Source organism: Loxodonta africana, chromosome 21 (assembly GCF_030014295.1).
Source record: "Loxodonta africana isolate mLoxAfr1 chromosome 21, mLoxAfr1.hap2, whole genome shotgun sequence".
NCBI classification, from domain to species: Eukaryota; Metazoa; Chordata; class Mammalia; order Proboscidea; family Elephantidae; genus Loxodonta; species Loxodonta africana.
Window position 1 is genome coordinate 1,539,879 of NC_087362.1, and position 15,252 is coordinate 1,555,130.

General features: G+C 42.4%; 1 protein-coding gene across 4 annotated transcripts in view; it reads right to left on the reverse strand.

Annotated features, from left to right (window-relative positions):
* Positions 1 to 5,673: 5,673 nt before the first annotated feature.
* Positions 5,674 to 15,252, reverse strand: part of TRAPPC11 (trafficking protein particle complex subunit 11) — a 69,741-nt gene continuing 60,162 nt past the window's right edge. For 2 of the 4 annotated variants that reach the window (XM_064273541.1, XM_064273542.1), the window contains exons 29-31: positions 13,695 to 13,862; positions 12,829 to 12,945; positions 5,674 to 11,668 (exon numbers count right to left, since the gene is read on the reverse strand). In XM_064273541.1, the coding sequence (XP_064129611.1) occupies positions 12,835 to 12,945; positions 13,695 to 13,862 (279 nt within the window). In that variant the 3' untranslated portion in view covers positions 5,674 to 11,668; positions 12,829 to 12,834. The remainder of the gene's footprint in view (positions 11,669 to 12,828; positions 12,946 to 13,694; positions 13,863 to 15,252) is intronic. The other 2 variants (XM_003415831.4, XM_023555001.2) reach the window with 1 other exon arrangement.

Genomic DNA, 15,252 nt, shown 5'->3' on the forward strand with positions numbered 1-15,252 from the left:
GATAGTGGAAAATATGGTCTTGGTGATAGAAGCGATGACGCAGACACATGATAGAATTTTGTAAGACCAACGACTTCTTCACTGCAAATACCTTTTTCAACAATGTAAACAGCAACTATACACATGAACCTTGCCAGATGGAATACACAGGAATCAAATCGACTACATACGTGGACAGAGACAATGAAAAAAAAACTCAATATCAGTCAGAACAAGGCCAGGGACTGATTGCGAAACAGGCCATCAATTGCTCACGTGCAAGTTCAAGTTGAAACTGAAGAAAATTAGCACAAGTCCACGAGAGCCAAAGTACGACCTTGAGTATATTCCACCTGAATTTAGAGACCACCTTGAGAATAGATTTGACTCACTGAACACTGAAGACCAGATGAGTTGTGGAATGACATCAAGGATATCATATATGAAGCAAGAAAGAGGTCAGTAAAAAGACAGGGAAGAAAGAAAAGACCAAAATGGATGTCAAAACAGACTCTGAAACTTGCTCTTGAATGTTGAGTAGCTAAAGCAAAAGGAAGAAATGAAGTAAACAGGCTCAACAGAAGATTTCAAAGGGCGGCCCTAGAAGACAAGGTAAAGTATTATAATGACATGTGCAAAGACCTGGAGATAGAAAACAAAAAGAAAAGAAAACACTCGGCGTTCCTCAAGCCAAAAGAACTGAGGAAAAAAATTCAAGCTTGGAGTTCTAATATTGAAGGATTCTATGGGGAAAATATTAAAGGACACAGGAAGCATCAAAAGAAGATGGAAGAAATGCTCAGAGTCACCATACGAAACAGAACTGGTCGAAGTTCAACCATTACAGGAGATAGCATATGATCAGGAACCGATGGTACTGAAGGAAGAGATCCAAGCTGCACTGAAAGCACTGGCAAAAAACAAGGCTCCAGGAATTGACAGAATACCAACTGAGATGTTTCAACAAACATATGCAGCACTGGAAGTGCTCACTCTTCTATGCCAAGAAATCTGGAAGACAACTACCTGGCTAACTGATTGGAAGAGACCTATATACATGCCTATTTCCAAGAAAGGTGATCCAACTGAACGTGGAAATTATTGAACAATATCATCAATATCACACACAAGTAAAATTTTGCTGAAGATTACCCAAAAGCACCTGCAGCAGTATATCAACAAGGAACTGCCAGAAATTCAAGCTGGATTCAAACGACAATGTGGAACCAGGGATATCATTGCTGATATCAGATGGATCCTGGCTGAAAGCAGAGAATACCAGAAAGATGTTTACCTGTATTTTATTGACTAAGCAAAGGCATTCAACTGTGTGGATCACAACAAATTACGGATAACATTGTGAAGAATAGGAATTACAGAACACTTAATTGTTCTCCTGAGAAACCTGTATATGGATCAAGAGGCAGTCATTCAGACAGAACAAGGGGATACCGCGTGGTTTAAACTCAGGAAAGGTGTGCATCAGGGTTGTATCCTTTCACGATACTTATTCAATCTGTATGCTGAGCAAATAATCCCAGAAGCTGGTCTATATGAAGAAGAACGGGGCATGAGGATTCCAGGAAGACTCATTAAGAACCTGCGTTATGCAGATGACACAACCTTGCTTGCTGAAAGTGAAGAGGACTTGAAGCACTTACTGATGAATATCAAAGACCACATCCTTCAGTATGGATTACACCTCAACATAAAGAAAACAAAAATCCTCACAACTGGACCAATGAGCAACATCATGATAAACGGAGAAACGACTGAAGTTGTCAAGGATTTCATTTCACTTGGATCTACAATTAACAGCCATGAAAGCAGCAATCAAGAAAACAAAAGACGCATTGCACTGGGTAAATCTGCTGGAAAGGACCTCTTCAAAGCGTTGAAAAGCAAAGATGTCACCTTGAAGACTAAGGTACGCCTGACCCAAGCCATTGTGTTTTCAATCACCTCCTATGCATGTGAAAGCTGGACAATGAATAAAGAAGACCAAAGAATTGACACCTTTGAATTGTGGTGTTGGAGAAGAATATTGAATATGCCAGGGATTGCCAAAAGAACAAATCTGTCTTGGAAAAAGTACAACCAGAATGCTCGTTAGAAGCAAAGATGCCAAGACTACTTCTCACATACTGTGGACATGTTATCAGGAAGGATCAGTCCCTACAGAAGGACATCATGCTTGGTAAAGTAGAGGGTCAGTGAAAAAGAGAAAGACCCTCAGTGAGATGAATTGACACAGTGGCTGCAACAATTGGCTTAAGCACAATGATCGTGAGGATGGTGCAGGACCAGGCAGTGTTTTGTTCTGTTTGTACATAGGGTCTCTATGAGTGGGAACCAACTCAATGGCACCTAACAGCAACAACATAGTGCTGGAAGATGAGCTCCCTAGGTTGGACAGCACTCAAAATACACAGTGGTTACAACGATAGACTCAAGCATGCCAACAATCATGAAAATGGCACAGGACTGAGCAGTTTCATTATATTACACACAGGGCTGCCATGAGTCGGAACCTACTCAACAGCAAATAACAACAGCAAGACTGAATCTAAAGCCTCCTTTTTAGCTAAGGCTTTGAAACTCTTTGGGTCACTTCGCATCATCCCCTAGGTCAGAAGCTTAAATCTAGATCTGCCTCCTATGTAGCAAGTAAAACCTGAGACACCTCGTAGTGTCTGCTATGAGAATTCCCCCTGGCCACACAGGACTGGGAAGAGAAGAGACTCAGTGAACTTGACAAGCAACAGATCACAGTCACCAACATTCTCAGGAATCTTCTGGAAATCCATGTGGGTGCTTCTGGGCGGCACATGGGTATCACTATGTGTACCCTGGACAGAGTGAGAGAATATGCTCAAGACGGTTTGTAACAACCATCTAGAAATCACATCCAAATATCAACGCGAGTCACAAATAGCTGACCTCTGATACACCACTATCCTATAGTCCAAAACGTTTCTAAAAGGATGGTGCAGAGATTAGGTAGATACACATGCATGAAAATGTATCCATGCTTCCCACACCACCCACAAATCACCTGTAAAAACCTGGATCTCAACGTGGCAATAGTGCAGAGAAACAATCTAGGGGAGGAGTGATGGAGTACCCACGAGAGCGTACAGGGGAGCTGGCTTCTCACCTGGCTCTGCCACTCCTCGCTGTCTGATCTTGGGCAAGTCGCTTCAGGTCTACCCAGAGTCTGACCCCTTCTCACCAGTTCCACCACTACACTCTCTCCAAGCCACTGGGAAAACTGCAACTTCCGCTTCTACCTTTGTACCCCTACAGTCGAGAATCAACACAGGGGCCAGAATGATCCTATGAAAACTGTCAGATCCTGTCACTCCTTTGCTCAAAACCCACCAATTGTTCCCTCTCTCCTCAGAGGAAAAGCCAAGTCCGAGTACCTGGAAGGTTCTACTCTCTTCCTTGCTCTTCCTGTTCCCCACACTGATTTCCTCTAAGTTCCCTGAACCTTTTTTTCTCAGCAATATACAGTGGCCATTTTCCTATGTCAAATATTCCTCTATGACCGGACCTGTATATCCTGAATGAAGGCGGTTTCACCAGTAGAAGGACCCCGCTTACCAAGCAATGTCCGTCAGGGTTTCAGGCCTCCCTGGGCGTGGGCCCTCAAGCTCCACTGCCAAACTAAACAGAGAAAGAAGAGCGAAGGGGGGATTTTGGGTGGGAAGCATTTCAGGTCAGCAAGGCTTCCCTTCTGGGAGGGGAAGTACCCCTGGAGCTGAGTTTGCGATGAGGCCATTGCAACCCTTGCTGCTCTCACCCCCTCTTCTGGAAAGCAGTTTCTCCACTTTGTTCAATTAGGCATCTGAGGGGTGGGGCGGGCGGGGGCGGGGAAGGGGTGCGACGCCTCGGACCCCAGACACCGTTGGACGGCGGTGGGCTTCTAATCTAGACAAATGGTTCCTCTTTCTGGAAAGAAAAGGCAAATTTAAAACTGCTTCGCTTCCTAGGTCGGTTTTGCAAATTCTTAAAGGGCATTTTGCATTAAGCTTCGGGAATGCGGCTGGGCCCTTGCTGAGAATCGCTGCTGTACGGATTTTCAGGAAGTTACTTCGCCTTCCTTGAAAAGGTGGCCACCAGCCTTCGAGGTGTCTGGGCCTGCGCGCCCGCGGTTCGCCCTCGCGGCAGGCGGGCTGAGGGGCGCTGGCCTGCCCACCGTGCCACGGCTGCGCCCCGGGGGACCACGGCTGAGCCCCGGGGGACCACGGCCGGGCCGGCGCACCCCGGGGCCAGGTGGCCAAGGCTCGAGGCGGCCCCGCGGGTGGGGCCAGCACACACGTGGTGGCAGAGAAGGGCACCCCGGTGGCGCAGTGTGGGGCACCCTCAACAGCACGAGTTTCTGCAGGTTTTTTCAGCTAAGTACAAGAAAACTTTTTGTTCGTCACAGCTGGGTTCCTGTTTAAAAACATAAAGGCTCATTGTCCTGAAGTCACCCAGCCTGTCGGACCACTTCGTACCTTTCAGTCCCCCGCGTTGTCCCGAGCAGCGAGACTCGGCGTTATTAATGCCCGAGGCTTCCGTCTGCGTGGCTCTCCGAACAGGCAACGTCGGTTTTGTTTGGAAAGGGAGCCGACATTTTAAAAGGTTGTGCTTAGCCAGCACTCTCCGTCACAGTGACTGTAAGAACAGGAGACACTCAACTACCTGACAGAGGAGGAGGAATACAGCAACGAGGCTGAAAAATAAAATACCGTGTTAATAGGTATAAGTGTGAAACTGTGTGTGCGCCGTGCGCAGAGGTAAGATCATCGTTCAGTGATTACCTGCTTTTTAAGAATTGGCCCAAGATTCATTTATTAAAGTCTTTCCTCAATGTTAGGCTCTTGCACTGATTTCTAAAAGTAATCATTTCTGACATCATCAATTAACTCTGATTTAATTGTATGGTTTATAAAGGTTAGTGGAAGTGAATGTCTGGTATCAGTTAGTAGACGTTGTCTTACTGATTTCACCGTTACAGCCGAAGATTTGGTGTGAACAAGCGGACATACGTGCAGCCCCCATTCAGCTGAAGCAACGTGAAGGGCAGTGGGCCTCTTTTAGAGAGCTGCTATCAAAAATAACTACGGACCTTGATTTTATTATTTTAGAAGAGTGGGAGGAGGGAGCTAAAGGTCTCGAACAACATTAGAGATAGCTGGGGCACGGACTCATTACTCTGAAAATTATAAATAGAAAATAATTTAATAACAATTCTCTCTTTTCTACAGGAACTAGATTTCAGCATAATTAAAGACTTAAGAAATGAGGGAAAAAAGCTTTTATACAGAAGAATTCCAGTCAATAAATGCAAAGTAGCATTTTAAAATCGTAACTTCTAATGAAATAACTGATTCGGACCATTATTATTAACGGGTGTTTAGCTGAATAAAAGGATACACTGTCACCTCCTAAAACCACTGATCAGTCTTAGCACAACTAAAAGTGAAAGTACCAGACATTATGTGTGCAGATAGGAAGCGTACCACCCTACCTATGAGAGAATCTTCCAAAGAGAGAGGGACCTTGAATACAAGCAAGGCTTTAGTGCTAACATCCAGTCTATAGAAAATACAGAGCAAAGAGGAACAAGTTACATGACACCTGGTTAAGCAATCAGCCAAATCCAGAATGTGGCATATTTCACAAGACTATTGACCCCATGGAAACCCTGGTGGTGTAGTGGTTAAGTGCTATGGCTGCTAACCAAGAGGTCGGCAGTTTGAATCCGCCAGGCACTCCTTGGAAACTATCAGGCAGTTCTACGTTGTCCTATAGGGTCACTATGAGTCGGATTGGACTCAAGGGCAGTGGGTTTGGTTTTTTTGGATTAACCCCATATATAGTATAAGAGAAAAAAAAAAACAATTATCTTACTTTGATTTTAAGGGGTTTTTCTTACCCACAAGGCCAAAAATTAACCTTAAAAAAGTCTGACCCAAAGTTCAAAAGTATTGATTTGTTGTTTTCACCAGAAACTGCTCTGCAGTATTGTAAATTTGTCTTTTCTGGCTAGAAAAGGGTAGTCAGTAACAAACTCATTACTTTGTTTTAATGAAAAAGGCTGTGTGCTTCCTTGAGTTTCAAGAGGTCTCGTAGCTAGAGATGGGTAAACGGCCAAATTTTCAGGAGTTATTTTTTAATGTTCATTTAATAACCATTAAGTACTTCGTCACCATGGAAACTCGTATGTATTAAGAAAAGTACATTTAAGCTCCTGTCAAATCTCCAGCCCTCAGGAGCATGTTTTCCCCTTCATTTTTTTTTTTTTTTTCATTCAGGGGGACTCATGCTTCTCCAATTTGCAATTGTTTATTAAATCCTGAAAAAATCAAATATTACCTTATCGTTTTGAGCTAATTCAAAGGTTCATTTTTTAACATTTGTAACTAGCCCATTTTAAGCCACTTGTTTTTAGAAACAAAATGATCTCCCTGCATGAGTATAGATAGGATGGCTGCTTGGAATAAACCTTGTGTTTCAGTCTTTGTGTGTTTCAGTTATTTTTAACAATAGAAAGGGAGAACGGAGGAGCAGCCAACCAGGGGGAGGGAAATTGTTCTGCATTAAATGAAACTGAATTCAAAGACTTAAGAGACGGAACAACCACATCACACGCTAGACCTTGTCTAGATCCCGATTCAAACAAACCAACTGTAAGAAGGCTTCTTGGTCAGTTTTCAGGAATTGTTGTTCACCAAACCAAAAAACCAAACCCGGTACCATTGAGTCAATCCTGACTCATAGCGACCCTATAGAACAGAGTAGAACTGCCCCATAGAGTTTCCAAGGAGCACCTGGCAGATTCGAACTGCCGACCCTTTGGTTCGCAGGTGTAGCACTTAACCACTACGCCACCAGGGTTTCCTTCATCAGGTGCAATAATGCATTATGGTGATGTTGTTAAAGAAGTCCTGTTACTTGTGGGTGAACTGAGAGGATAGGTGATGGACAGCAGAATGTTAATGGCTGTTGAAGCTGAACTGAGAGTCTGCTTGACTAGAGAATACACTGTTGTGTAAGTTGGGAAATTTTCACAATAAAAAAATAAAATGAAATAAAGGATGTCAGTCAGAAGTGGAGAAGATATTGTAGTCTGACCAGCTGGTGGTCACCTCTGATAAAAAATGAGTCATTATGGCACTCCTCCCATCCTGTACTTAAATCAGTCAGTATTTCATCCCGAGTAGGGGCTTCTTTTCTTTTCCTGTTAAATTTGGCATTTGGGATTCCAGAGGCAAGCAGTTGTAGAATCATCTATGATCATTTTCCAAACCAAAATTTTTCAATCTGATAACCATTAAAAAGCTAAAAAGAACATAAGCCTGTCCTCAAATCCTTGAATTCCACAAGAAGTAGCAGAGGTGGCAGCAACAAGCCCTCTTTCAGTTTTTCCCTTAATTCTCGTATCACTGAATATAAACCTCTAAGGGAGGAAGAACAAGGCCACCTTTACTTTACACTGGCCAGGTTGGTCTGTGTTAAAAGCACTTGGCTGGGCGCTCTGCAGGGGTGGATGCCAGCACACCTTTTCATCACCTGGAAAAGCTCTTCCCTGATGTGTTTATTTTGCAAACTTATTTGTCCTCCCCAACTCAGCTCATGTGCCATTATGTTCATGGATGATCGAAATGCATCCCCATGCCTCCAAAGACAGTAATTTTATTATGAACATGAAAACACCATTTCAGTGTGGCTCTTGGGGGATGCCCTCCCTGGCAGCTGCTTCCCCACTCACACCCTATAATCACCTCTCCGTGGTTCCTCTTTCCCTTTTAACGGAAATTCTCAAACATACCGAAAAGCAGAACAGGTATCCATCAGCCAGGTACCCATGACCCATCATTAACAATTATCAACATTTGCAAATCTTGTTTTATCCATTTCTTCCGTACTCAGTGTTTTGCTTTTGTTTTCTGGAGTATGTTAAAGCAAATCCCAGACATGCCATCAGCTTACCAGTAGCTGTGCAGGTAGTGTAGTGATAAAGCATGCCGGCTCTGTAGGCAGGCTGCCTGGATTTGAAGCCCAGCTCTTCTGACCACTTGCTAGCTGTGTCACTGGGTGTGCCAGGTTCAAAAGAGAGTTCTGACAATATCTCCTGTTCCTCATGGTCTTCTAGGATGTAACCATTCCCCTAAGAAGAGGTAGAGTTATATTCCCTCCCCTAGAATCTGGATGGTTTGTGACCTCAGCAGAAGTGGTGTCATGTGATACCCAGGCAAGGTCATAAAGGCAATGCAACTTCCTCCTTCCCGGCTAGACCACACACTGGTGCTCTGCGCTACCACGGAAGCAGCCTGACCGCCCTGAGACTGCCATGCTGTGCCAAAGATCACGTGCAAAGTCTAAATGAAGACGGGTGCTTGGCTAGCCCTGAGCTGCTTCAGCTCCTCCTGTTCTAACAGACCCCACGACTCTAACTCCAGCTACCCTCTGACTACAACTACATGGGTGCCCCAAAGTCAAAACTGTCTGGATGAACCCTTCATGAAACCCTGACCAACTGAAATTGTAAGAGATAATAAAATGATTGCTTCTTTAAGCTACTGAGTATTGGCTGATTTTTTTTGCAGCAGTAGGTAACCAGAATATTGGGCAAGTTAATTATCTCTGTGCTCAGATTCCACATCTTTAAAATGGGATTGGTAACAGTACCTACACCATTTAACCCTTTATGAGGATTAAATCAGACAAGAATATAACAGTGTCTGACGCTTAACAGTACTCAATAAATGTTAGCAATTATCACTGGGAAAGATACGTAGTTTAGAAATTCTGACCAACCCAACAAGGATAATTTTTGCAGCTCCCATTTGCCATGTGATTTTGGATAAGGATGTATTCCATAGGCAAAAAACCGACTTTAAGATCGCTGTGAGCCTTTTGTTCTTTTAATGATTGAGGAGAAAAAAGAATTTAAAAATTGCTCAGGTATTGTTTGCATGGTGTATATACCCTGAAATGCCGAGTGCCTGGCAGTTTTGACTTTGGTCCTAATTTCCCCTCTGGTAAAACATGCTTCAGAAAGCAGAAACAATAAGGCCTTGTGACCACCGTGTCTGTCATGCTCCGTGTAAGTAAATTGAGTAAAAGGGCAAGTTTTGATCTTTGAAAAGAATCTGAATATAATTAAACTATGAATTTCTACTTTCATGAAAATATGGGGTTTTACACTCACTAGATCCCACGGTGAGTGGATTAATAGATGTCACTGGGAATGGCATTCTTTGCTAAAATAAAGGGAAGAAAATTGTTGTGGGACTTACCAAAGAATGGCATGAGTTTCAAAATAGGCAATAGTGGCCACAGGTGGACATGACGATGAACACATTTAATGTCACTGAACTGCACATGCAAACACTGTTGAAATGGCAAATGTTTTGTTATCTACATATTCACCACAATAATCATTTTTAAAAAGGTAAATAGATAAGTTCCAAGTAGAATTCAGAATAAGGATGTCCGGGAAAGATTCTAAATAAGATCAAGGACAAGCACAGCCTGTTTGGTACACATTCTCAGTAACATACCCCCGCCAAAATAACCAAACCCACTGCAATCGAGTAGATTCTGACTCACAGTGATCCTATAGGACAGAGTAGAACTGCCCCATAGGGCTTCCAAGGAGCAGCCAGTGGATTCAAACTGCTGACCTTGTGGTTAGCAGCCACGCGCTTAACCACTGAGCCATGAGGGCTCCCTACATCCCATCAGTGGATAATAAAATCAATTTAGCAAGTAACAGCCAGGGAACAGAACAATACATGTTGTTGTTATGGGCCACTGAGTCGATTCCGACTTGTAGCGACCCTATATGGCAGAGCAGAACTGCCCTATAGGGTTTCCAAGGCTGTAGTCTTTACTGAACCAACTGTCACATCTTTCTCTGGTGGGTTCAAATTGCCAGCCTTCTGGTTAACAGCTGAGCACTTAACCACTGCACCACCAGAACCCCTTATAAGAATGCACAGCATGTAGTATTCCATGAAACTTGTTTGTAGTTTCATCTATTTCCACACATACGGTAGGTGTGCACGTGTATGATGTCTGTACGCTCTGTGAACACAGACCCCTCAGCAGATGCACACAGTCTCTGCAGCCTTCCCGTAACAGGTAATGACACACCAATGACACTGTGTGAGCAGCAACTCTGGGTCAGGCACTGCTCCACGTTCCTCTCAGGTATTAACCTATATAATCCGCGTAGCAAGCTTATGAGATAGATGTTTATCGTTCTCTACATCTTAAAGATAGAAAACTGAGATACACGGAAGGTAAGTAACTTCAACAGCCACCTGGCTAGGAAGCAGCAGAACTAGGATTTGGTCTGAGACAGTCCACTCCCGGGTCTTGCCCCTGTGGCGTCACCTGAGCGGCTGTGATCACGCGTCTCATCACCTCCCAAGGCAGCCTCTTCCATTGTCTGAAGACCCCTGGAAGTGAGCAGAGCCATTCTAGGACACAGATCTCCCAACTTCCAATCCTGGAGAGCACTCCCTGCTTTCAGTGTTGTTGCTGGTGTTGTATGTATGTGTGCGTGTAGGTGTGTGTGCTATGTACACACATGTATGTGTAAGCACAGGTCTCTGACATTCAGGGTGGGAATGGAATGAATGCTCTCCATTATACTTCCTGGAACAATGTTCTCAGTTACAAGGTATTTCAGGAACCTGGAATCAAGAAAGCTCAAAATAAATAAAAGACAGACACAAGAAAATCTGAAAGAGGATATATTTATTTACATCACTATTTCCTTTTTACAAGTCCTGCACTTTAAATAATAAAAGTTTCCAGGTGCTTTTTAAATTATTAAGGTATTTGAACGAAGAAAAAATTCAAAATGTGATTTTATCTACATGAATTAAGAATTAAAAAAAATTTTTTAAACTGCACATCACAACCAAAAGCTCTTAGACCTTGTATCTTTTTAGAAAACTTTTAGTTTAGAGAATTATGCTCATAATCCGATCCTTTGAGATCAGAGTTTTGTTAACACACACGTGAGCTGCACCAGGATGCCGTGACCCTGGCTGTGAGCTGAGCCATCTGACGGGCTGTGGGGGGAAGCCATGCTGACAACTTACTTACACCACCTTGCTGAAAGCTTCCTGGACATTTTCTGTACCAGTCACACACAGTCCACAAAACGTTCTGTGTATATTCTCACCACACCTTATATTTATGAGGATGGATTTATTTCCAATTTAGCTAACTCTGAAAACAGACTCACAGGGGACTCAGAACTTGACTGGGGCAAATTTAGTGCATTTTCCTCTCCTTGTCCAGTCATTTTTGGGATGCTTAATTTTTCTCTTGATACTGTACGTGCAAATTGCTTATGTTTCAGAGAATATACTATTCATAAAATAACTTTCAATAATAACGGACTGATACTCTTTCCTGTAGCACTGACAGATTTCAAGTATTTATTAATGAAAATATAAGAGAGGATAGATTTTCCTAATACTTTAAGCATGAGTTCCTCTGAATAGCTGGTATAATACTCATTAAAAAATAGAAAAGATTAACACTTTACCATGAGCAGAGCTACAATTCACAATGAAAAACCTATATAGTTCTGATCAGCTTTGCGCACAGTCAAGGTCCGTCTTGAACATCAAGCAGCAGCAATTGAGTTCTCATCCGCAAGTCGACCCTGTGGCTGTAAAGTGGGAAAACAGGTTTACAAAGCGGTATCAACAAAAAAGCCCTATTAGCTGGAAAGGTTTTGAAACTCTTGGAAGTGTTTTACGTGAACAAAGTAGGTGTGCACAAGTACCAAATACAAGCAATTCTCTCTCCACCTGCACTCTCCCTTCACCTTCCCCTGGGATGGCGCTGCGCTGCAGGGGCTGCCGCTCTTCCTGCCACCATGGCCAGTGTCACCTGCAGTCATTCCTCATGACTCAGTCCCAATGCTCCTGAACTTGTGTTCTAGCAGCTACTGCCAATCTATCACTGGACGCACAGGAAATGAACCTACTGACCGCTCCTGCCTAACTCAGAGAGCTTTATCCTCTCTCTCACACTCAGCGCCCTATGTGTCTCAAGCTTTAAGTGGGCCAAAAAGCTGGCTTGACAGGAAAATCCCTTTTAAGGGATTCAAGGTCTCCCAATCTCCCTTTTCGGAAAAAAGATTTCCAGTGGACTGTGGTATCTCCCAGTGAACACTGCAAGGGGAAAAACAACAAATGCCCTTTCTCCAAGGTCATGACCAGAAAATGCAAAATAGCACATCAGAAAAGCCAAGGTCTCGCAATTATCTTTAGGTGTAAAATTCCTAACAGGTTAGCAACATCCCGGAGTTACCTAGTAACTAGAGAGTGAAATTCTTTAAAAGTATTATACAGCTGTACAACCGCAGAGGCTTATGGGGAAATAGAGATGGTGGTCAGGAAATCAAATGGAATAGTGTTACAACTTGACAAACAAAATCCATCTGCTGTGTTTGAAGCAGTGTAATTCCTGGGAGAATCCTGGGAAGAGACCACTCCCTGCTTCCAGTTCCGTGGCTGTAGGGAGTGTCTGTGTGCGTGTGCATGTGTGTGTGTGTGTGTGTATGGGTGCACGTATGTACATACAGGAATAGATCTGACATTCAGGCCAGGAATGGAGTGAATCAAGAATAGGTTCCCAGTCTTTACTTTTATACTTCATGTAATTTTTTGCCTTGATGAAGAATATTCAGTTTTAGAGTAAGAGTAATGGCTTGGCCTGGTTAATTCCTTGTCAAGCATAGTTTTACAAGTAGGGGCAGAAGGTGAGTACAATATGCAGTTAGAAAACTGAATTCTTTCATTCAGAGGAAAATACTGATCCCACCTTGTTCTAGAGCAGCAGACTTTCTGTGATGAGGAAAGTGTTGTACAGCAGCTTTGTCCAATATAGAGCCACTAGCCTCACGTGGGCATTGAGCACTTCAAATGCAGCCAAGGGCAACTAGTGAATGAATTTTTACATTTTATTCAATTTTAACTTAAATCTCAATAGCCGTATGTGGCTGTGACTACCACAACGGACAGCACCGCGCTAAAGTTTAATAACAGTGTGGCAGAACATAAAATTTCCGTCAGTGACTGCTCAGTAAGTGGTAATTTTTATCCACCTTACTTACTATATGAGTACAAAATTTTAATTATAAGTTTCCCCAGCTGATAAAGGAGATGGTTCTGAGGATTCTAGTTAGCTTTCTTGTCAACAGTTAAGTTACTGAAAGGTAGTACCTGCATTTAGAGAAAAGGGTCATCGCAGTTAAAAAAGGGCACGATCATTATGTTAAAACCAAACCGGCCGCTGTTGGATGTGTCAGGGCAGAACTGTGCTCCTCAGGCTTTTCAGTGGCTGATTTTTTGGAAGTAGACTGCCAGGCCTTTCTTCCAAAGTGCCTCTGGGTGGACTCCAACCTCCAACCTTTTAGTTAGAAGCTGAATGCATTAACTGTTTGCACCGACCAGGGAGTCCACAATGAAGAAAAATTATCATCTATCTGCAGGAATAAAAATCTCTGAAATCAGAGTCAATAAAATAATCGTAACTTTACAGAAATGAAAAGCAATATTGCCAAATTAATGTAAGTCCAAATTATCATTGTTACTTTCAAAATATTAGTGAAGTTTAAACAAAAGAAAGTTTTCTTTTGTTTGTTTTTAAGGCAATGATTTAAAAAGCACACCATTTCTATACCTTACCTTTACAAAAATACTGGTAGGTATGAAACGCCTCAGCAGCTGATTGGTGAAGCTTGGAAACCTCAGCAAGTTGATGTTCAGAGATGGGAGCTGCTGGTATCCGGCCATTAGGGGATAGAAATTATATAACATTTCCTGTTCGGTGCCAGGGAGGATACGTAATCGAATCTAAATCATAAAAAGTTACAGAAAAGGTGATTGTTCACACATACTTGCAATATCCACATGTTGGTATCACTCAATGATTTTTAAATGACTGTACATCCAACTCTTTCTGGTGAAACACTCGCTCTTCCTTCTGTTCCACTTCCCAGACAGATCCTAAATTGCAGGGCTGAATTAGCGTAAGGCTAGGATCAGGCAGAGAGTAAATGTGGAATACATGTATGTACAATTTCTCACTTTTTACCAAGATCTCAAAGGCAATTTGTATCGGCTTAAGAATGAGAAAGCTACACGGGTCGTTATTTTCCGTGTCTTAGAGCAGGGAGATTTCACATTCACAGTATGTTACGGCGTCATTTGTAGAAAAGATTCCATTTGTAACCACCATGTCCATACAATACGAACTAGTTATTTCTGGTGTTTTAGAAATTTTGCCTGCTTCATGCTGAAGTTAACTTTAGGGGAAAAAAAAGATGTTTGAAAATCTTTGGCAATGCTTTAGAAAAGAACATAAACTGTTAAGATTTTGTTATTTTATTTTCTAACTATTTATAAGTCAAGAAGCTCGAGAAAAGCTTACTCGTTTGCAAATGCATACACATATACGCACAGGACGTGTCAAAGGAAACATACGCATGTGTACACCAGCATATTATAGCCGGCATATTCAGTGTCATAGCTCATAAATTAAAAATACCACATAGAGCTACAGTAGTTTCACAGACAGTTCTATTTCACATTTAACAACAAACATAGCCCTTAGAATATGCACAGCACAGCTGGCTGATCAGGGTAAGTACTTCTAGTTGTTAATACAGGTTTGAGCCTCTAACTATGCCCCTGTTAATAAAGGATTTACTGACAATGAGTGCTGTCTGCTATCATCGTGACAGTAGAGGACAGTGCCCAGATTTTGCCTAACAGCATTAGGTTTGTTCACTAAAAACCTGATAAATTTTTCTACCTGTTTAAATAGATGAATCAAAAAACCCGAACAACCTATTCTAAACATACAAAACCTGTTGCCATCAAATCAATTCTGACTCATAGCAACCCTGTAAGACAGCGTAGAGCTGCCCCACAGTGTTTCCAAGGCTATAATCTTCACAGGAGCAGAGTGCCATATCCCTCTCCAATAGAGCAGCTGGTGGGTTCAAACCGCCGACCTTTTGGTTAGCAGCCGAGCACTTACCCACCACACCACCAGGGCTCCTTCATACCAAAGGTAAATAAATTCTATGCAGAATTAAAATCTATAAAAAATTTTCATTAATAGTTCAGAAGAAAAGCAGGCTTTAATACTGGTATAGCCATACCTCCAGGCCACAAAATAAAATCTAGAAGAATTTCTAAGTTTTTAATAAAAAACAAACAAAAAAATCAAACCCATTGC